Source organism: Trachypithecus francoisi, unplaced genomic scaffold (genome assembly GCF_009764315.1).
Source record: "Trachypithecus francoisi isolate TF-2019V2 unplaced genomic scaffold, Tfra_2.0 Lachesis_group16, whole genome shotgun sequence".
In the NCBI taxonomy this organism is placed as follows: domain Eukaryota; kingdom Metazoa; phylum Chordata; class Mammalia; order Primates; family Cercopithecidae; genus Trachypithecus; species Trachypithecus francoisi.
In genome coordinates this window covers 93,458,474-93,480,776 of record NW_022681461.1, presented here as the reverse complement: position 1 = coordinate 93,480,776, position 22,303 = coordinate 93,458,474, and the positions used below count along the sequence as shown (strand labels likewise).

The following is a 22,303-nucleotide window of genomic DNA, read 5'->3' as shown; positions in this document are numbered from 1 at the left end:
GGCAGGGCCGGGTGCTGCTGCTCTTCCACAGGAGCTGCCCATTTCCCACAGCTTTCCTGCAGAAAGGCTCTCAAGGCTGTGACTGCAACTGGCATACTTGGCACAACATGGAGCCTATTGCCTGTTCTGCTCTCATTTCTACTTCCTGTAGGGCCCGGGACCAAAGCAGAGGGTTGGAGCTAGAAGCAGACTGCCTCATCTGCATATCCCTGCATGGCTTCTCTTTGTCCATGACAAAACAGTAAGCTGCAGTGGAGGGTGGGTGCCAAAGGGGCTCAAGTCTTAGGGAAAGTGTCCAACTTACTGTGCTTGCTCCAGGGTGGGCTGATGGAGTGTCCCTGCAGAATTGGGAGAGCAGCTGGGAACCAAGGGAGAACTTGGCCTTGCTAAGCACCTTGAGATCGGCCTGGGTTTGAGCCATGTGACATTCTCACTGTTGCAGGGCAACTTGATCGGGTCTGTGGACAAACCAAACTCCTGCCAACCAAGCCTTGTAGGATGTTTTCTCTCCTGGGCCCAGAGCTGGTCAGTCATATCACTACTTCCTGTTCGTGGGGTGAGCGTAGGTCCAGAATGGGGTACCCCCATATGTATGGTGGAGAAGGACTTTCCTGGGAAACCCCAGGAGCCATCCAGCCCCGTCTCCTCTGCATCAGCATCATACTGCTCACTACCCATATGTTCGTGGGAGAAAAGTACAGTCTCTCTGCTCTGGCAGGCCTCTCCCAGGTCTGCCTCACTGCCAGGCAGCTTGTCAGCTGGGTGCTGATGGATAGGTGATGGGGACAGAGCTGGAAGATCACCACCAGGCTTATTATCAGGGGGAGATGATGAGAGCCACAGGTGTTCAGTTGCTGAAGACACTGGCAAGGCTGCCTCTTGATCACCAGATGGCACTGTGTGGCCCACAACTGGGCCCCCTGTGCTCTCTGCCACTAGACTGTGCATAGCCCCATCCTGGACCAGCTGCTCCAAGGGAGGAGACCCTTCATTTTCTGGGTTCTCCAGGAGGGACACGGTGAGGGGAGCCATGAGTCCAGAAGCATATTCAGCGTGCGTGCCTAACTGCCCCCTAGGGTCCTCTCCTGGGACAGGATGACTGTTTTTTACAGTGTTGGTCACCTGGATTGGGCCGTCTGCACTTACTTCTCTTAGAGGTGTGGTAACTGTGTCTCTTTGGTCTGGGGATCCAGGAACTGCAATGTGGGACAATGAGAAAGTGAAACCATCTTCCTCAGGGGATGGCAAGTTGCCCTCATTCTGCCCAGAAACCTCACTTTGGGAGGCATCCTGTCTGAGATCAAAGGAAGAGCCTCCACCTCTTTCCTGTCTGTATATGAAATCTACCTGTGAACAGTAAGGCTTCTTTGCCAGGCTGTCTCTGGGAGAAGGCCCTGAGGAAGTAGAGTTGTCTCTGCTCCAGTCGACGGGCCCCTTCCTTGGGCTGCAGCTGTGATCGAGTGCTGCTCTGCTGTGGTTTATGGGGTCCCTGGAGTCCACCCAGCTTTTAGTTAGATCTTTCTTGTCACCTGTCCTGGGGCTAGAAAACAGACTCTGCTGTCTTTCTGCCACCTGCTTCTCAGGACCCTGCCCCCATGTCTGGTGCAGGAAGAATGAGTCTTCACTATTTTCCAGAGTGTTCCTTTGCTTTGTGGCCCTCTGACTAGAGACGTGTGAAAAAGAATCTTCACTGAAATCACTGTCATCAAGGTCCTCTACTTGGGCTCCATCATGGTTTTCAGAGTAAGAGTGGAACAGAGAGGGAGTCTCATTCGTGAGCTGACCCTCGGGGGGCCTGTACTGGCATAAAGACCTTTTCAGTGGTTGGTATTTTAACTTCTGTTGGAGGAGAGGTGGCTGTTGGAACTGCTGGTGATAGAAACGCAGATGTTCCTCCCTCTCCTTCTGCTGTGTTGGGATATTTGTCCAAGCTTCAGAGGCAGGCCTAGCAGGCGTGCCCCTCTGGCTGTCTTGACTGTACTCAGCCCTGTGGTGGGCGTTGCCAAAGGAGAGCTCAACTCGTGACACAAGCTGCTTCTGCACTGGCTGCACGGTCTGCACTTTCTTGCACTTGGTAGACACCTTACCACGCACTAGGGCTTCTGGGCCTGAGGCCCTGCTTCCCCACCCAAGGGCAGTTTTGTTGCCCATTCGATTTTTCTCAGAGCACAATGGTGCTGACTCTTCTGCCTTTTTTTTGACCAAATGTCCAGAGCGCACGGTTCCTTTCACAGGACTAGCATGAATGACGCACTCTTGTGAAGGACTCCCTCTGGAGTCACCCCTTTTACCAGAGACCTTAGGTGCAGAAGCAAAAGGAATGTTGGGTGAGTGGCTGGTCAGAGGATGGACCTTCCCTCTTGTGGAGCCAGGGGCTGCCACTGTGAGTGACTGCTGAAGTCCCAGCTTGACTTTTTTGGGAGAACATTTGTCCCCTGACAAAACCCCAGGGGAGCTCTGAATTCGTTTTGGAGAGGAGTTTCCAGATGCCCGGTTTTGACTGGTAACTGAAGTGTAACACTTAATGCCTTTCTTTAGTTCTTTGACCCTGTAAATAATCATTTTATGTTAAATGTGTATTTTCACACGTTCTGCAATTCCTTTTCTATAGCTTTCTGGGAAAACAAAAACCAAAGAAAAGTATTACAAGGATTGGGAGTTACTTCTTTACCTGGGATAGAATAAGAGGAAAAGGGAACATTCTGTTTCAGCATGAGATATCCCTCTGTACCTGAATGAAAAAGAGCAGTGTTGGCTGGCTGTAGTGACTCACATCTGTAATCTTAGCACTTTGGGAGGTTGAGGCAGGAGGATCGTTTGAGCCCAGGAGTTCAAGACCAACCTGGGCAGCAGAGCAAGACCTCGTCTCTACTAAAAATAAAAAAATTAGCCAGGCATGGTGATGCGTGTCTGTAGTCCCAGCTACTTGGGAGGCTGAGGCGGGGAGTATTGCTTGAGCCCCGGAGTTTGAGGCTGCAGTGAGCCATGATCACACTATTGCACTCCAGCCTGGGTGACAGGGTAAGACTCTGTCTTTAAAAAACAAACGAGAAAGAACAGTGTCTTCTCTGAGGATGTAAGCATGCACCCAACATTCCACGATCAGAAGAAGCCTTTTGGAAATCACCACAGCCCCATGTGTGGGACAGGCCAGAGATGCCAGTCTCAGAAGTGCACTGTGTCCATGCAGGGCCCACACTGCTTCCTGGAGGGAGGCCAACTCAGGAGTCCGTGTCCACCACTTATCTGCAATTCCGCAGAGTCCTCTTTTTCTGCAAACCACCCCCTTTCAGGCTTCTCTGGGAAAATGAGTTCCCTCAAACCTGCTGGTACCTCAGGAAGCAAAACCTCCAGAAATACGCAGGCTTGTGCTCATTCCATTAAGGGAAAAATGACTTGTCTATTCCCAGGGTTTCTCAACCTTAACACTATTGACATTTTGTACCAGATAATTATTTCTTGAAGGATGTTTAGTAGCATCCTTGGCCTCTGCTCACTAGATGCCAGTAGCACTTCTTCCCAGTCATGGCCATCAAAAACGTCTTACCTACTGGGAGAGGCACATGTGACCACAGGGTGAGTGATGGAAGGGATCCCAGCAGATACCACAGTCACCCATAAAGAGGCCTGGCCAGGCAGGCAGAGTTGCTGGCTCTGACACCAACTCCTAGTGAGCCTTTGGAAAGATCCTACACTTCTCTGGGCCTCAGTTTATCCTCTAACATGTCTGGGTTAGGCCCTTCTGGACATACATAGCTCTAAGTGATTCTGCCTTGACAAGTCATACGTCTTCTATCTCTCACAATTTGGGCTGAGGCCAGCAGGAAGAAAACATCACTGAGCCTTCTACCCATTAATACTTCACTTCCCACTAGCCATTTAAAAGCCACTGACAGAGTCAACTCCTGAACAAGGGAATGTGTCATCTTCCTCTTGTCATGCTTGCAAAGTGATAGGGCCTACCAGGTCACAGTCTTCAAACGACTAATTGCCAAAAACAAGGCTATGGCACTCAAAGTCAGATCCCTATGTGTGTGTGAGTGGGAGAGACATGTGCATGCACTTGCACACACACGTGCAGATGTGTTGCACACACACGCCTGCTGCACAGGCACGCACATGCCCACTTACACATAGCCTGCCATCTGGGAGCTGACTTACCGGTCAGCATAGCGCAAGGTATTCAGAGTGTGTTCAGTGGCCACGTGGCTTGGTGAGATGTTGGCGATCATGCAGGTTTTGGCATTGCCGATGAAAGAGTCCTTTAGGACCTGTCCAAAACAGAAGGCAGGTCAATGAGTGAAGTCAATTAACAAAGTGCATACTGACTACTTACTAGGTGCAGGACACTGGGCCATAGTTCCCTTCTGCCCACAAAAAGGTAATTCACAAAATAAAAAATACAAATGGCAAATAAACACAGAAAAAGGTACTCATCACATCACCAATCCAAAAAATGCAAACAAACCATTTAAAAACCTGGTATTTTTAGCTCGTAAGATTAAGAGACTAATGATGATCTTCCCTGGTGAGGGTCCAGGGAAATGGGTACTCTTCTATGCTGGCATGTACCATGAACTGGACAAACTTTCCAGAGGGCAGTTTGGCAATACGTATGAAAATGTAAAAAGAAGCCAGGCACGGTGGCACTCACCTGTAGTCCCAGTTACACAGAAGGCTGAGGCAGAAGGATCGCTTGAGCCCAGGAGTTCAAGACTAGCCTGGGCAACATAGCAAGAACCTATCTCAAAAAAAAATAAACAGGAAAAAGTATGTATACTCTTGGTTTGGCAATCACACTTCTAGGACTTTATCCTATGGAGATAATTGCTCAATTGACCAAAAAAAGTATGATACTCATTACATTATTTATAATAGTAATATTTAGTAAAAATCTAGGTATCTATAAACAGGGAACAAACTAAATAATTATACACTGAATATAATAAAACCATTAAAAGTGATTATACCTGTACTCAGGAACATAGAAAGATATCTAAAGCTTATATCTTCGAGGGAAAAAGGTGTATGATCCCATAACTCCGTAAGTGGATCCATATGAGGCTACACAGGCGGAGAGATGACTAGAAGGAAGTTCATTAACATAGCAGTGTGTGGTTATCACTGAGGTCTGGGACTTTAAGTTATGTTTTACTTTCTTCTTTACACTTGTATGTAGAATTGGAATTCTTATGTTTTAATTAAAAAGAAACACATTTTCTGGGAATGGGGAACTTGTCTTAAAAAATAACAGAGCTGGCTGGGTACAGTGGCTCATGCCTGTAATCCTAGCACTTTCGTAGGCCAAGGCAGGCAGATCAGCTGAGGTCAGGAGTTCAAGACTAGCCTGGCTAACATGTCGAAATTCCGTCTCTACTAAAAACACAAAAATTAGTGAGGCATCGTGGCACACACCTGTAGTCCCAGTTACTCCAGGGGCTTGAGGCAGGAGAATCGCTTGAACCCAGGGGGTGGAGGTTGCAGTGAGCCGAGATCACACCACCGCACTCCGGCCTGGGCAACAGAGCAAGACTCCCTCTCATAAATAAATAAGTAAGTAAAAAATAACAGAGCCAATGTCAGAATCAGGACTAACCACCTATAAGTAGGTTCCTGGGTCCCTGGTTAAAATCATGTTTGAGAAGACCTAACCCACAGATCACCAACTGTGATGGGTAAGGAACTATATTCTTACAGGTTCTGCCCAGGTCCTATGGAGCCACTACTCTAGCTGCACAGAATAAAACTCTGCCCATGTGCGGGGCTGGCTTCATCCTGCAGCATACAAAAAGATCTTCACCTAGATATCCCTCTACCTTGTCTGTCCTCCACTGTGCACAGGACACAAGGCGAAAAAGAACCCAGGACACCCACAGCTGTCTTCACAGCTGTTTATACCTAGGTACACCCTCCCATGCCACACTTCCACAGACATCATGAATACTGATTTAACATCTACTGGAGTTTTCTGTTAATAAAGAGGCACATTTTCATGACAGAAAAACAAAACAAAACAAAAACCCTATTTGTTCCACTAAGAATAATCATAGTCAACATTTATGTAATTTTTTTGTGTAGTGTTTTTCTCTATAACACATTTTTTAAATGTGACAACACACATTTTAAAAATGATAAAAACAAAAAGTGGTCATACGGCACATGATCTTTTAAACGAAAAGTTGCAGTTTCACCTTTATTCCCATTGTTACTTCCAAATAGATCCAATGCTGTTTCTTCTGCATCTTTTTAAACGTTTTTTCCTGTGTGGCTACGTAATAGTAGAAATCACATAGGCAATCACATTATTACCTTGTTCTAAAGCTTGCTTTTTTCACATCACAAAAGATCTCTTGGTTATCTTTCCTATCAGTACATGTAGAAAATCTAGCTCATTCATTTTAACTGCCTGAAGCCACTATTTTTTTGTGCCAAAACACTGGTCTAAGTCTTAGAGCCAAGAAAGTATCAAGTACGGCTACACCACCCTATTCAATGCAAAGGCTTAGAGACTCCACTAATTCAACATTTTCTTTTCTAAGATGAGGTCTCTTTTGGACCCAGGCTGGAGTGCAGTGGCGTGATCACAATTCACTGCAGCCTCAACCTTCCGGGCTTGAGTAATCCTCCTGCCTCAGCCTCCCAAGCAGCTGGGACCACAGGCACGAGCCACCACACCCGGCTAATTTTTAAATTTTTTTGTAGCGAGGTTGTTCGGGCTGGTTTGGAACTCCTGGGCTCAAGCAATTCTCTTGCCTCGGCTTCCCAAAGTGCTGGGATTACAGGCATGAGCCACTGTGCCCTGCCCAGAGTTACCATACACTGGAAATAAACAGAAAGGTGGTGACCAGAACAGTGCTGCTGTCTCCAAGGAACCCCTGCCACCCATACTGCAGACTTTTCTGCCTGAGTCTGCCCCTTCCTAAAGTCCTATGACAGGCTGAGTATCCCTTCTCTGAAATGCTTGGGAAGAAAAGTTTTTGGATCTCAGATTTTTTTTTTTTTTTTCAGATTTTGGAATATTTGCATTATACTTCTGGTTGAACATCCCTAACCCAAAAATCTGAAATCCTTTGGGCATCATGACACTCAAAAAGTTTTAAATTTTGGCCAGGCATGGTGGCTTACGCCTGTAATCCCAGCACTTTGGAAGGCTGAGGCAGGCGGATCGTTTGAGCTCAGGAGTTCGAGGCCAGCCTAGGCAACACGGTGAAACCCTGTCTCTACAAAAAAAAAAAAAAAAAAAAGGGCAGGCATGATTGCATGCACCTGTAGTCCCAGCTACCTGGGAGGCTGAGGTGGGAGGACTGCTTGAGTCTGGGAGGCAGAGGCCACAGTGAGCCAAGATCACACCACCGCACTCCAGCCTGGGTGACAGAGCAAGATCCTGTCTCAAAAACAACAACAAAAAGTTTTGATTTTTGAAGCACTTCAGATTTCAGATTCTTAGATTAATGATACTCAATTTATAGACAGAGTTCCTGAAAGGAATGTGACTCCTCTCCCTCTCTTTACCCCACTATGCCCAGCATCATGTCTCACTGACAGTGGATGCTCAACTGAATGAACAAATATATGAAATAAGGAAGAAATGAATGAATCAGAACAAACTCAAGGCTCACATTTCACTTTACCTGAGTTAGTTTGCTTTGCCTGAAGGGAGTATGGGTGTGTTCCTGATCCAGTGCTCGGATACATTCCTTCAGCTGCAAAGGGGGAGAATAAGCACATCAAGTGTCACGTGCAAAGGGAGAGTAATAGATCTGATGCCACCTCCACAGGAAGCTTTTCTTCAATAAACCACACTCAGACAATCCTCCAAAAGGAAGTCAAAATGGCCTGTAGTTTCCATTCAACAAGAGAAACCAAGCTAGATTGGGAAACACCATCCTGTGCTGCCTAGCTGAAGGCCTCCCGGCTTAGAGGCTGGGATCCTAGGATTGGCCCTGAGTTGACGGTGGGGAACAGACAGACGCTGGGACCTCCCCTCAGGTCCTAGAGTTCAAGCTCATGTGGTGGTAGTTCTGGCTTGCTGGCTCCCTTTCTCTCCTCACATTCTTCCCAACTGTTGATACACTTAAATAGACAAGATATCTACATCCACTTCCCCGCTCCCTGCTCACACATGCACACCTGTTGGTGTAGATTCAAGTATAGATTCAGACATAAACTATCTGAATGGGGTAGGAGAAATTCTGGAGTCAGAGCTAGAAGGAAACTGAGAAATCACCTAGGCCTACCCCCTCATTTTATTTATTTTTTTCTTAAATTTTTTTTTTTTTGGAGAGACAGGGTCTCTGTATATTGCCCAGGCTGGTCTCAAACTCCTGGCCTCAAATGATCCTCCTGCCTCAGCCTCCCAGAGTGTTGGGATTACAACCTGCACTTTGACCACACATGTCCAGTCAAACCCTTCATTTAAAAACAGCAGGGTCTGTGGCCCAAAGGCAAAGGAATGTTACTTGCTCCTGGGTGTATGCCCTCAGTGAGAAGCGATCATTGGGCATGATGAGGACAGCAGAGATCTGGGTATGTGGACGTCCAGGGGAAACACTCCCATCAGAAAACAGTGGTGGGGTTGCGGGGGGCAAGATGAGGGAGGAGAGACCCTCTATTTCTGAGTGATGCATCTAGGCTAAAAGATAGTAAAATAAAAGGAAAGGAGCTGGGTGCAGTGGCTCAAGCCTGTAATCCCAGCACTATGGGAGGCCAAGGCGGGCAGATTATTTGAGGTCAGGAGATCGAGACCAGCTTGGTCAACATGGTGAAACCCCGTCTCTACTAAAAATACACACACACACACACACACACACACACACACACACACACAATTAGCCAGGCATGGTGGCACGTGCCTGTAATCCCAGTTACTCAGGAGGCTGAGAAAGGAGAAAAGCTTGAACCCAGGAATTAGAGGTTGCAGTGAGCTGAGATTATGCCACTGCACTCCAGCCTGGGCGACAGAGCGAGACTCTGTCTCAAAAAAAAAAAAAAAAAAAAAAAAAGAGGGAAGAAGGTGGAAGCAATCCCTTGGAAGTGCCACCAAGAATAGGTAGTTTGCCTCCAGAGTATGCTATGGCTGTTGTTAGCAGCAGCCATAGATACCCGCAACTGCCCTACCACTATCCAAGAAGCTGTAGGCTATAAACAGGTATGAGGAAATTTCCTCTTTTATTAAAAATCTATCCAGTATTCCCCAACTTTAGCACTGAGAAGATTCTCCACTGGGGATGAATAAGTAATCAAACCCTGCCCCCTCACAGACTTAAATTCAAGTGTGGCTTACAAGCTTTTTTTTTTTTAATAAAAAAAGTTTGGCTCCCTCTCTCACCCTCCCAACTTATCCCTCATGAGGTCTGGAAAGAATGTATCTAGCTGGAGACTTCAGTTCTGATCAAAAAGAAGTAAATAATGTGGAGCGGCACAAGGCAGCATATACAGCTGGAAAAAGGAATGAGGAAGAGCTCTATGTACAGTCATGGAGTGATCTCGAGGATGCCATGAAGTGACAAAAGCAAAGTGCAAAACAGTGCTCAGAGTATGTTAGCATTTTTTCTAAGAAAAGGGGTGAGTGCAAACATATATAGACAGAAGAAAAATGATTTTACAAGGGGAGGAAGGTAACAAGGTTGAGAGTACAGGGATGGAAACTATACTTCTTTGAATGTGGCTTATTTTGCAATTTTTACTTTAAAACCACATAAATTTTTTTTTGCTTTTTGCTGTTTTTTTGTTTGTTTAAGAGATGGGGTCTCACTTTGTATCTTAGCCTGGAGTACAGGAGCACAATCACAGCTCACTGCTGCCTTGAATACCTAGGCTCAAGTGATCCTCTCGCCTCAGCCTCCCAAGTAGCTTGGGTTATAGGTGCGCACCACCACACCCAACTAATTTGTAAATGTTTTGTAGAGACGGGGGTCTCCCTATGATGCCCAGGCTGGTCTTGAACTCCTGGGCTCAAGTGATCCTCCTTCCTTGGCCTCCCAAAATGCTGGGATTACAGGTGTGAGCCACAGCTCCTGACCTAAATGTTTTAAAATAATTACAAAATAAGGTTAAATCAAAATAAATAAGGCAATTCTTAAAACCAAAACCAAACAAATTAATCTAACACTATAAACTGGTAGGCTTAAACACACAGAGAAGAATTATTTCAGGTGATTTGACAGCATAATATTATGACTGTACATCCTTAGTGGGATACAACCCAATCAAAAAGAAAATTGCGATAAAAATCTTGAACTGAATTAATCATATTATAAATAATATTATCATTATTTTGAAATACATATATATTAAAGTAGAACAAATAAATATTGTTAGGAACTAAGATTTCTAGCATGGGAGAAAAAAGAGACAAATACACATTTAAAGAAATTAAATAAAAACCCTGTAATTTTATTTTTTTAATATTATTATTCATTGGTAAGTTTAGATGAGATAAGTTTATTTTCTGAGACAGGGTCTTGCTTTGTTGCCTAGGTTGGAGTGCAGTGGTGCAATCATGGCTCACTGCAGCCTCAACCTCCTGGGCTCAAGCAATCCTCCCACTTCAGCCTCCTGAGTAGCTGTGACTACAGGCATGTGACACCACACCCAGCTAATTTTTAAGTTTTTTGCAGACATGGGGTCTCATTATGTTGCTCAAGCTGGTCTCAAATTCCTGGGCTCGAGCCATCTGTCCACCTTGACCTCCCAAAGTGCTGGGATTACATGTGTGAGCCACTGAGCCTGGCCTGCAATCTGAAACTGATTTATTACTATAAATCCCACATATGTTTTTCTCTTTCAAAACAAAAAATAACACCTTATTTATTAGCTCTGTCCACTGAAAAGGCCCAGAAGCAAGGACTAACACAGTAGTGATAAGCACCCCTAGGGCACAAACTGAAGTCTCTAAATACCATTTCCTTCTCAAAAAAAAAAAAAAAACGAGGCTCAACCGGGTGTGGTGGCTCATGCCTGTAATCCCAGCACTTTGGGAGACCGAAGCGGGCAAATCATGAGGTCACGAGTTAAAGACCAGCGTGGCCAACATGGTGAAACCCTGTCTCTACTAAAAACACAAAAAATTAGCCGGTTGTGGTGGCAGGTGCCTGTAATCCCAGCTACTCAGGAGGCTGAGGCAGGAGAAATGCTTGAACCTAGCAGGCAGAGGTTGCAGTAAGCCAAGATCGTGCCACTGCACTCCAGCCTGGGCGACAGTGTGAGACTCCATCTCAAAAAAAAAAAAAAAAGAAAAGAAAAGAAAGAAGGAAAGAAAGAAAAAGAAACCAAGACTCATTGAAGAAATGGCTGATTCAAGGTCTGGGGAGGGAAATGTATAAAATGAGCCTAGAACATAGGCTCTTATCATATCAGAAAGTCAGGACGCTATCAAGAACGAGTAGAGTTGTGCCAAAAAGACACAGGAACATTCTTGAAAGAGCTCCTATTGGCTAAATATGTTGAATTTAAGCAGCAAAAAAATATATATAATGATTTCAATGAGTCCCATAATAATACAAAAAAAGGTAAACAACAACAACAAAACAAACTCATGTTATGTTTACGTAACATGAACACCAACTCATTCTGAAAAGTGGTGAATAAATTAAAGAATCATCTTGCTTCCACTACAAACTGTATGTCAGGATAATCAGATAGCTGAGGGAAAATTCTTCTTTTCAGCTAATACATACAGAAGGAATATTAGAATTAGAATATCACCATTCTGGAACACTTAATGAAATAATAGATATAGATGAGATTCTTCAATGGCTGATAAAATTCTTAGGTTAAAAACAGCTGAATGTCCTTAACAGAGGCTAAGGGGAAAAAAAGTAAAAATAAATAAAATAAAAAATAAAGGCTGAAAGGAAACTTTATGATAGAGGAATTAGGCTGACAACACTTGAATCTCTTTTCAGTCTTAAAATCACAAAGAGAGACAACCAGACATTCTCTATCTCCTAATGTATTGCTATAGAAAATCTAAGAACTACCTATGAATTGTTTCTGCCAAAAAATATAGAACCTAAATCTGATCACATCTGTAATTCAGGACTGTCCCAATAGAAATACATGAGCCACAAATGCAAACAATATATGTAATTCTAAATTTCTAATAGTTATATCTTTTTTAAAAAAAGAAAAAGAGGCCGGGCGCGGTGGCTCACGCCTGTAATCCCAGCACTTTGGGAGGCTGAGGCAGGCAGATCACAAGGTCAGAAGATTGAGACCATCATGGCTAACATGGTGAAACCCCATCTCTACTAAAAAAAAAAAAATATATACAAAAAATTAGCCGGGTGTGGTGGCGGACGCCTGTAGTCCCAACTACTCAGGAGGCTGAGGCAGGAGAATGGCATGAACCTGGGAGGTGGAGCTTGCAGTGAGCCGAGATTGCGCGACCGCACTCCAGCCTTGGCAGCAGAGCGAGACTCCGTCTCAGAAAAAAAAAAAAAAAGAAAGAAAAAGAAACAGACAAAATTAATGTTAATTATATATTTTATTTAACTCAATATATCCAAATTATTATTTCAGCATGCAGTCAATATGAAAAAAATAAATGAGATATTCTACAAGCTTTTTTGGTAATCAAAATCTAGTGTGTAGTTTACATTTAGAGCATATCTTAATTTAGACCATCCACATTTCAAGTGCTCAGTTGCCACATGTGGCTGGTGGCTACCACAGTGAACAACATGGCTATAGAGTTTAGTCACCTGACAGGAAACATAAAGGATAATGAGTAACATGTTAAACATCAACACAAGGATGCAGGTGGCCAAGTACAGAATGTGGCAAATCTTACTGGACAAGTGACCCAGTTTTCTGCAACCAATACACTGATATAGAAAAAATGAAAGAGGGAGTAAGAACTCACATAGGATTTTATTTGCATCTTGATTTGAACAAGTTAACTATAAAAAGACATTTATGGGACAATTAGAGGAATTATAATACTTACCGGATAATAAAGAATTACTTCTTTAGGTATGATAATGTCATTACGGCTATATTAAAAAGTAAAAGTATCTCTTTGAGATATATTTTAAAAAAATTTTTTTTGAGATGGAGTCTTGCTCTGTTGTTTCCCAGGCTGGAGTGCAGTGGCATGATCTCGCCTCACTGCAACCTCCACCTCCTGGGTTCAAGAGATTTTCCTGCCACAGCCTCCCAAACAGCTGGGGTTGTAAGAGCCTGCCACCATGCCCAACTAATTTTTGGTATTTTTAGTAGAGACAAGGTTTCACCATGTTGGCCAGGCTGATCTACCTGAAGTGATCCACCCTCCTCAGCCTCCAAAAGTGTTGGGATTACAGGCGTGAGCCACCACGCCCAGCCAAGATATATACAGTATTTATGGAATAAATGACATGATGACTAGGATTTTCTTTTTTTTTGTTGTTTTTGAGACTGAGTCCCACTCTGTCTCATTGCACCAGGCTGGGGTGCAATGGCACAATCTCGGCTCACTGCAACCTCCGCCTCCTGGGTTCAAGCGATTCTCTTGCCTCAGCCTCCTGGGTAGCTGGGATTACAGGCGCCCGGCACCATGCCCAGTTAACTTTTGTATTTTTAGTAGAGACAGAGTTTCACCATGTTGGCTAATCTCATCTCGAACTCCTGACCTCAAGTTATCCACCTGCCTTGGCCTCCCAAAGTGCTGGGATTATAGGTGTGAGCCACCGCTCCCAGCTGGACTTCCTTTAAAATAATCCAACTCGGGGAGGGAAGGGGTTGCTTAGATTTTTCATATGTTGGTAACTGTTGAATCTGACAGGTATATGGGAGATCATTATACTATTTGTTCTACTTTTCTATGTTTGAAAAATTAATATAATTTTAAAGCTTGGGGAAAGAGAGAAAGCTTAACAGAGTTAACCGTTCAGCAACTGCAGAAATACTTCTGTTCCTAATTGGCATGGATTGACGGGGGAAAAGAAGACAAGGAGAGAAGAAAATAGTTGCCTAGAATTGTGAGAGTCTGTCTGGTCAGCCCTCCGTCTCCAACCCTGGCGTTCCATTTCATACAAGAACAGGGCAGTTGCTTTCCTGATTCCACCCCACATTCATCCACTCTGCCTATATGTAATGGGCAAAGTCTTTCAAGAAGGATTTTTAGATTAAAGATTTTGAACAACTTACAGCCAGTAGACTCTGATTTATTTCTGCACCTTCCATCTTTGTCTGTCTATCTGAGTCCCTTGCATCTGCTGCTCTTTCACTGCCAGCCAAGTCAATAAAAGAGATCCTAGAGAAAAGACACAGGAGGAGTGACTTCTGTTAAGCTTTATTTTTATATCAGTCAGCATTCTGTGACTTCTGGAAGAAATTAACATTGGCCCATCCTTGGGAAAGAAAAGACATTACTGAGCCGGGTATGGTGGCTCACACCTATAAACCCAGCTATTTGGGACGCTGAGGTGGAGGACTGCTTGAGGCCAGGAGTTCTAGACCAGCCCGAGCAACACAGCAAGACCCTATCTCTTAAAAAATTCTAAAAACTGGCTGGGCGTGGTGGCTCACGCCTGTAATCCCAGCATTTTGGGAGGCTGAGGTGGGTGGATCACGAGGCCAATAGATCAAGACCATCCTGGCCAACATGGTAAAACCCTATCTCTACTAAAAATACAAAAATTAGCTGGGCATGGTGGTGCACGCCTGTAGTCCCAGCCACTAGGGAGGCTGAGGCAGGAGAATCACTTGAACCTGAGAGGCGGAGGTTGCAGTGAGCCAAGATCGCACCACTGCGCTCCAGCCTCGCGACAGAGTGAGACCCCTTCTCAAGAAAAAAAAAAATTGTAAAAATTAGCTGGTAGGCTGAGTACCTGGGACTACAGGGGTGGACCACCACATCCAGCTATTTTTTTTTTTTTTTAAGAGACAGGGTGGATGTGAAGGTGATCTGGCTGTGACATCTGTCACCCCATTGATCAAACTACTAGGCTCAAGGGATCCTCTCACCTTGCCCTCCCAAAGTGCTGAGATTACAGGTGTCAGCCACCATCAGCCTACCAGTTAATTTTTACAATTTCTTTTTTTTTGAGACAGAGCCCCACTCTGTTGCCAGGCTCTTGAGCCTAGGCGTTCAAGACCAGCCTGGGCAAAATAGAGAGACCCCGTTTCAACCCTGGAGACCGATGGGGTGACAGATGTTGCAGCCAGATCGCCCTCACATCCACCCTGTCTCTTAAAAAAAAAAAATAGCTAGGTGTGGTGGTCCACACCTGTAGTCCCAGCTACACAGGAGGCTGAGGCAGGAGGACTGCTTGAGCCCAGCGAAACCCTATCTTACATACAAACAAACAAACATGACTGTCAGCTTTCCAAGAGTATCACAAGATTCTGATCTGTCAGTTGATGCTGGTACTGTCCACTCAAACATGTCTATTGGTTTTAATTATTTATGAGAAAGTATGACTAAAATTAATAAAACATTCTTCCCAAAAGGCTAAATGACCACAATGCTAATCACTTAAGTAACCACTTAGGTAATTACATAGAAAACTTTTGTGGACAGCAATCCAGCAAAAAAAAAAAAGAAAAGAAAAGAAAAGAAAAACACTCATTACTCAGAGATGAAATAGGCTCATCCATCAGCATGGCATCCATCAGCGTTGCTAAGAGAGCACCAGAGAAGCAATGAATGTATCCAATTGTCTTATGGCTTCTTTCAAGAAGAATGGATTAATCTTCTCCTCCCATCTTTTTTGGCATGTAAGCTCTCTGAGATGCATTCCCTACTGTTTCTCTGCTGAAACTGTGTTTCATGTTACAAGCAATCAATGTCCCTTTTAATAACTTAGGGTTGACCAACAATAGGTCATTACTTCATGGTTAATCAACTGATGACACGTTAGTACAATGATTTATTTCAGGGTTAACAACTCTACTCTGCATCCCTGCAATGAAGAACTCCATGGTGGCAGGGTATCATGTTGTTGAGAAAACATACTTCAAAGTCACATTAAAGGAAAGGCAGACAATGTAACTCCCTGATATTTCCAGCTCACCTGCCAAATGTCCTCTTGGCTGAATCTTTGATCTGAATTTGGATGATGGCATGGGAGCGGGAAGAGTCTGCATTAACTCCAGTGGCCCCAGTGCTGCGCTCCTTGCTGCCCTTTAAGATCACCTGAAAATAAAATCCATAGGATGACTTCCCCAAGGAGTAAACAAAACCCTCTGGCTACTAAGAATTGACTAAGAGCAGTAAACAGCAGACATACAATTGCGTCAGTGCACTGCAGTTTCTTCTGTCCAGGTGGAAAACCGCTCAAACACTAAATTATACCTAGTAAGTACCCAATGACGATGAAAACAATGTGAAATACTAATCTTGTGGGAGAACGTTCCATAGCTCAAGAGCTAATTTACTTCTTGATCTCATACACTCTTTTTAGTATCTTTGATGGATTTAGCCTAACTAAAATCCCCAGGGCATAACTTGGCTCCAAAGCAGGATCTCATAATACCCATCTATCTTAGTAACTGAGGCAAAGGACATAAATGTGCATTATAGAATGACTAATCACATCCACCTGTTCTACCAGGATGCAGTAATAAAGGAGGCCAGGTCTGATGTAGAAATATGGAAGTGATGAGTTACTGTGATTACCATGAGCCCATGATTTCCCTTGAGACTAATCCTCACTCACCCTAGACTGGGAGTAAAGGACTCCTAACAGGAGTCCTCCTGGCCATAATGGAACGGGGCAGGGGATGTGAAGTCTCAGGATTGGCCTGCAGCCACTGAACACACAGTCATTTAAGAACATGCTGCCCTTATTTTGGACAGGCGTATGAGTGTTAGTTACTGAGAATAAAAAAGGTAAAACAAATTTTTTTTGAAATAGGGGCTTGCTCTGTCGCCCAGGCTGGAGTGCAGTGGTGTGATCATAGCTCACTACAGCCATGACCTCCTGGGTTTGAGAAGTACTCCCAGCTCAGCCTCCTGAGTAGCTGGGATTATAGGTGTGCACCACCACACCTGGCTAATTTTTAAAATTTTTTGTAGAGACATGGTCTTACTATGTTGCCCAGGATGGTCTTGAACTCCCTGAGCTCAAGCAGTCCTCTCTCCTTAGTCCCTCAAAGTGGTAGGATTACGGGCATGAGCCACTGTACCTGGTCACAAGAAACTTTATTTTATTTTATTTTTTATTTTTTTTTTGAGACGGAGTCTCGCTCTGTTGCCCAGGCTGGAGTGCAGTAGCCGAATCGTGGCTCACTGCAAGCTCCGTCTCCCGGGTTAACGTCATTCTCCTGCCTCAGCCTCTCCAGTAGCTGGGACTACAGGCGCCCCCCACCTCGCCCGGCTAGTTTTTTTGTATTTTTTAGTAGAGACGGGGTTTCACCGGGTTAGCCAGGATGGTCTCGATCTCCTGACCTCGTGATCCACCCGTCTCAGCCTCCCAAAGTGCTGGGATTACAGGCTTGAGCCACCGCGCCCGGCCCACAAGAAACTTTAAAAACATTACTTGGGCCTGGCATGGTGGCTCACGCCTGTAATCCCAGCTTCTCAGAAGACTGAGGCAGGAGGATCACTCGAGTCCAGGAGGTTGAGGCTGCAGTGAGCCGTGATTACAGAGCAAGACTCTGTCTCAAATAAATAAATAAATAAAAATTTTAAAATAAAAATTTAAAACTATATTCACTTTTAAAGCCAGTAAAAGAAAAGGGGGTAGCAGTGGACAATACATTTTTTCTTTTCTTTTTTTTTTTTTTAAATAAAAAAAACAGATGGGGTCTCACTATGCTGCCCAGGCTGTCCTTGAAGTCCTGGGCTCAAGCAATCCTCCCACCTCGGCCTCCCAAAATGCTGGGATTACAAGTGTGATATATTTCAATGAAATTTTAGAATGTGGGCCGGGCGCGGTGGCTCAAGCCTGTAATCCCAGCACTTTGGGAAGCCGAGACGGGCGGATCACGAGGTCAGGAGATCGAGACCATCCTAGCTAAAACGGTGAAACCCCGTCTCTACTAAAAATACGAAAACTAGCCGGGCGAGGCGGCGGGCGCCTGTAGTCCCGGCTACTCGGGAGGCTGAGGCAGGAGAATGGCGTAAACCCGGGAGGCGGAGCTTGCAGTGAGCTGAGATCTGGCCACTGCACTCCAGTCCGGGCGACAGAGCGAGACTCCGCCTCAAAAAAAAAAAAAAAAAAAAAAGAAATTTTAGAATGTGGAAAGATAATGAAGGGATGTTAATTGCCAGCAATGAAGTTATAAAGTAAGTAAGTAGGAAAGGGGAGAGTCAGTCTATCAGCCCATTAGGACCCCTAAGAGGGGCTCAGACTCTGGAAGCACCAGGTAATACTGGGATAAGGCACAGATACACACAGTCAGTGATCAGAGCAGTAAAGCCCTCGGTGAAACATTCCCTATTCATCCCCACCCTGTGCAGAAGGTATAGTCTCCAGAAAATGGGAACCAGAGACCAAAAAGGACTGAGCACCAGGCACAGTGTGGGGCAGAGTCAAGTGAAAGAACTTAAACAAGGATTAAGTAAAAGCAACACACCAGTTCCCCAACATTAGTCCTCAGCCAGAATTCTCTGGAAAAACCCTCACTTCCAAGCCCTTCATATGTTTACATTTTGGGGACTTCCCCGGCAAAACCAATTAACTTTCAACCTATAGTGAAGCTTAATGATCAGCAAGCACACCTCTGACACACAAACTTTGTGACTGTTATTTTTTTTTTTTTTTTTTTTTTTTTTGAGACGGAGTCTCGCTCTGTCACCCGGGCTGGAGTGCAGTGGCCGGATCTCAGCTCACTGCAAGCTCCACCTCCCGGGTTTACGCCATTCTCCTGCCTCAGCCTCCCGAGTAGCTGGAACTACAGGCGCCCGCCACCTCGCCCGGCTAGTTTTTTGTATTTTTTAGTAGAGACGGGGTTTCACCGTGTTAGCCAGGATGGTCTCGATCTCCTGACCTCGTGATCCGCCCGTCTCGGCCTCCCAAAGTGCTGGGATTACAGGCTTGAGCCACCGCGCCCGGCCTGTGACTGTTTTTTTTTTTTTAATGCCTCATACATACACATGAATAGAAAGCCAAAGCCACCAGCATGAAAACACCAAACCAAAAGAGGGAATAGAAAAAGCACTTGGAAATTTAAAATATGATAAAGTAAAAATTGTATTCAAAAGGTAGTAAGATATAGGCTGGGCATGGTGGCTCACGCCTGTAATCCCAACACTTTGGGAGGCTGAGGCAGGAGGATCACTTGAGCCCAGGAGTTCAAGACCAGCCTGGGCAAACAGTGAGACCCCCATCTCTACAAAAATTAGCTGGGTGTGGTGGTGCACACCTGTAGTCCCAGACAGGAGGCTGAGGCAGTAAGCTGCACTCCAGCCTAGGGGACAAAAATTTCATCTCTTAAAAATAATCACCTACTCTCAGGTTCAGGGGGAAAAATTAATTAATTAAATAAAATAAAAGGTTGTAAGTTTTAGGTTTTTTTTTTTTTTTTGGAGTTGTAAGTTAAGGATTATGTCCCAGAAAGTAAAACATAAACAAGATCTGCACTCCCATGTCTGTTGCAGCACTGTTCACAACAGCCAAGATTTGGAAGCAACCTAGTGTCCATCAAGAGATGAATGGATAAAGAAAATGTGGTGCTCGTACACAATGGAGTACCCATTCAGCCATGAAAAAGAATGAGAGTCTGTCATTTGCAACAACATGGATGGAACAGGAGATCATTATGTTAAGTGAAATAAGCCAGGCACAGAAAGACAAACATCACATGTTCTCACTTATGTGTGTGATCTAAAAATCAAAGAAATTGAACTCATGGACATAGATACTAGAAGGATGGTTACCACAGGGGCTGGGAAGGGTAGTGGGGATGCGGGGGTGGTTAATAAGTACACACAGAAAAGAAATAATGAATAAGACCTACTATTTGACAATACAACAGGATGATTATAGTTAACAATATTTTATAGGCTGGGCGTGGTAGCTCACACCCATAATCCAGCACTTTTGGGAGGCTAAGGCGGGTGGATCACTTTAGTGCAGGTGTTTGAGATCAGCCTGGCCTACAGGGTGAAACCCCATCTCTACTAAAAATTAAAAAATTAGCCAGGCGTGGTGGCACACACCTGTAATCCCAGCTACTCAGAAGGCTGAGGCAGGAGAATTGCTTGAACCCAGGAGGCGGAGGTTGCAGTGAGCTGAGATCACACCATTGCACTCCATCCTGGGCGACAGAGCAAATAAAGAATAAAAGCCGGGTGTAGTGGGTCACATCTGCAATCCTAGCACTTTGGGAGGCCAAGGCGGGCGGATCACTTGAGGTCAGGAGTTCGAATAAGCCTGGCCAACATGGTGAAACCCCGTCTCTACTAAAAATACAAAAATTACCCGGGTGTTGTGGTGCATGCCTGTAATCCCAGCTACTTGGGAGGCTGAGGCAATAGAATTGCTTGAACCCAGGAGGCGGACGTTGCAGTGAGCTGAGATCGCGCCATTGCACTCCAGCCTTGGGGGAAAAAAAAAAGAATAATAAAGTTCTATTTCATTTTTTCTCAATCTCTCACCATTTTAATTTATATCATATTGAACATAGTCAGTTTCCAAATTAGGAATCCCAAAGTAGACAGAGCCAAACTTCAACAATAAGATACAAAATATCTTAACAAGCAGTAGCAGTTGCTTTTTAGAAATTTAATTAATTACTCTACTACAAAGACACATGCACACGTATGTTTATTGCGGCACTATTCACAATAGCAAAGACTTGGAATCAACCCAAATGTCCATCTGTGACAGACTGGATTAAGAAAATGTGGCATATATACACCATGGAATACTATGCAGCCATCAAAAAGGATGAGTTTGCGTCCTTTGTAGGGACATGGATGCAGCTGGAAACCATCATTCTTAGCAAACTATCACAAGAACAGAAAACCAAACACCGCATGTTCTCACTCATAGGTGGGAACTGAACAATGAGATCACTTGGACTTGGGAGGGGAACATCACACACTGGGGCCTATCATGGGGAGGGGGGAGGGATTGCATTGGGAGTTATACCTGATATAAATGATGAATTGATGGGTGCTGACGAGTTGATGGGTGCAGCACACCAACATGGCATAAGTATACATATGTAACAAACCTGCACGTTATGCACATGTACCCTAGAACTTAAAGTATAATAAAAATAAATAAATAAATAAATAAATAAGTCAATAAATAAATAAAAATGAAAGAGAACAGATGGTGAGGGAAATATAACAAGAATAGGTCACTCAAATTACTGAGTGTCCTTCTTTCAAACTTCTAAGGAAACATGCATTCTTATATTATTTCACATGGTATTTCTCAGAGTAAACTACATAAAATAAAGAAGTTTCTACTGATTCAAAAATATTTTCTTCTGTTTGTGCCAATCTGAATGATGTTTTCTATCCATCATTGCTACTTTTGTAAAAATATTGCTTAGGATGTAATGTTTATTGATCATTAATATTCAATTACAATTTTTACATTTAAAAAAAAAGAAATTTAATTAACTAAAAATATTTTTTCCATGATCTAAGCAATAGTATGTTTCTAAAGATTATCTGTATGTGAGATGTAAAATCAAAATTCAGAATCATACTTAAATACACCAATTTTGTAAAAAGTTTGCTAAAAATTTAAAGAGACAACATGATGAATCCTTCTGTAAAGAGAAGAATCTGCTAATTTATAAAGCTAGATCATCAACTATACGGATACCACCTTTATGCTAATGAAATCATAGGAGTTACAGTGGTAATCTCTTATACTGGATATGGCAAGTGCTGAGAAAAAAGCACTGCTATCTAAGCTCAGACGCTGGGTAAGACACTTAAGGCCAGCACTGTAACTGAACCATCCAGTTTAAATGCAGCTTCTAGCCCTGGCTTCTCCCTGTCCCTTTCACTTCATGTTTACACAGGCTGGGATGCAACGCTGATGGATCATCAGATTGGTATTGTTCCTTTTTCAAACTTTTTTTTCCTCATTAGAAAAGACAAACTTAATGTGGAAAACTTGGAAAATATAGGAAGAAGATAAAGAAGAAAATATGTATCTCTCATAATTCCAGTGATTATAAAATTCTGGTGTATTTCCTTTTAGAGTTTTAGATTTCTTACAGCTTTTTTTTTTTTGGTCATTTACAAATCCTATGAAAAGACAGGGGAGGTCTTAAACCTTTACATTTGTAAAAGCAATATGTCTAATAAGGAAAGGAACACAGAGAAGCTAAGTGACTTATACAAGGTCACATAGGTAGAATATGGTCAGGCCAGGAATAGAAGGCAGATATCCTCTTCTACATGTGA

At 43.8% G+C, this 22,303-nt stretch overlaps 1 protein-coding gene across 1 annotated transcript in view; it reads right to left on the bottom strand.

The window, feature by feature from the left end:
• The window catches only part of KIF24 (kinesin family member 24), a 79,380-nt gene that overhangs the window by 3,018 nt on the left and 54,059 nt on the right, over nt 1–22,303 (bottom strand). The window contains exons 7-11 of the mRNA XM_033238281.1: nt 15,999–16,120; nt 14,131–14,236; nt 7,632–7,703; nt 4,162–4,271; nt 305–2,548 (exon numbers count right to left, since the gene is read on the bottom strand). Coding sequence (XP_033094172.1) covers nt 305–2,548; nt 4,162–4,271; nt 7,632–7,703; nt 14,131–14,236; nt 15,999–16,120 — 2,654 coding nt within the window. The remainder of the gene's footprint in view (nt 1–304; nt 2,549–4,161; nt 4,272–7,631; nt 7,704–14,130; nt 14,237–15,998; nt 16,121–22,303) is intronic.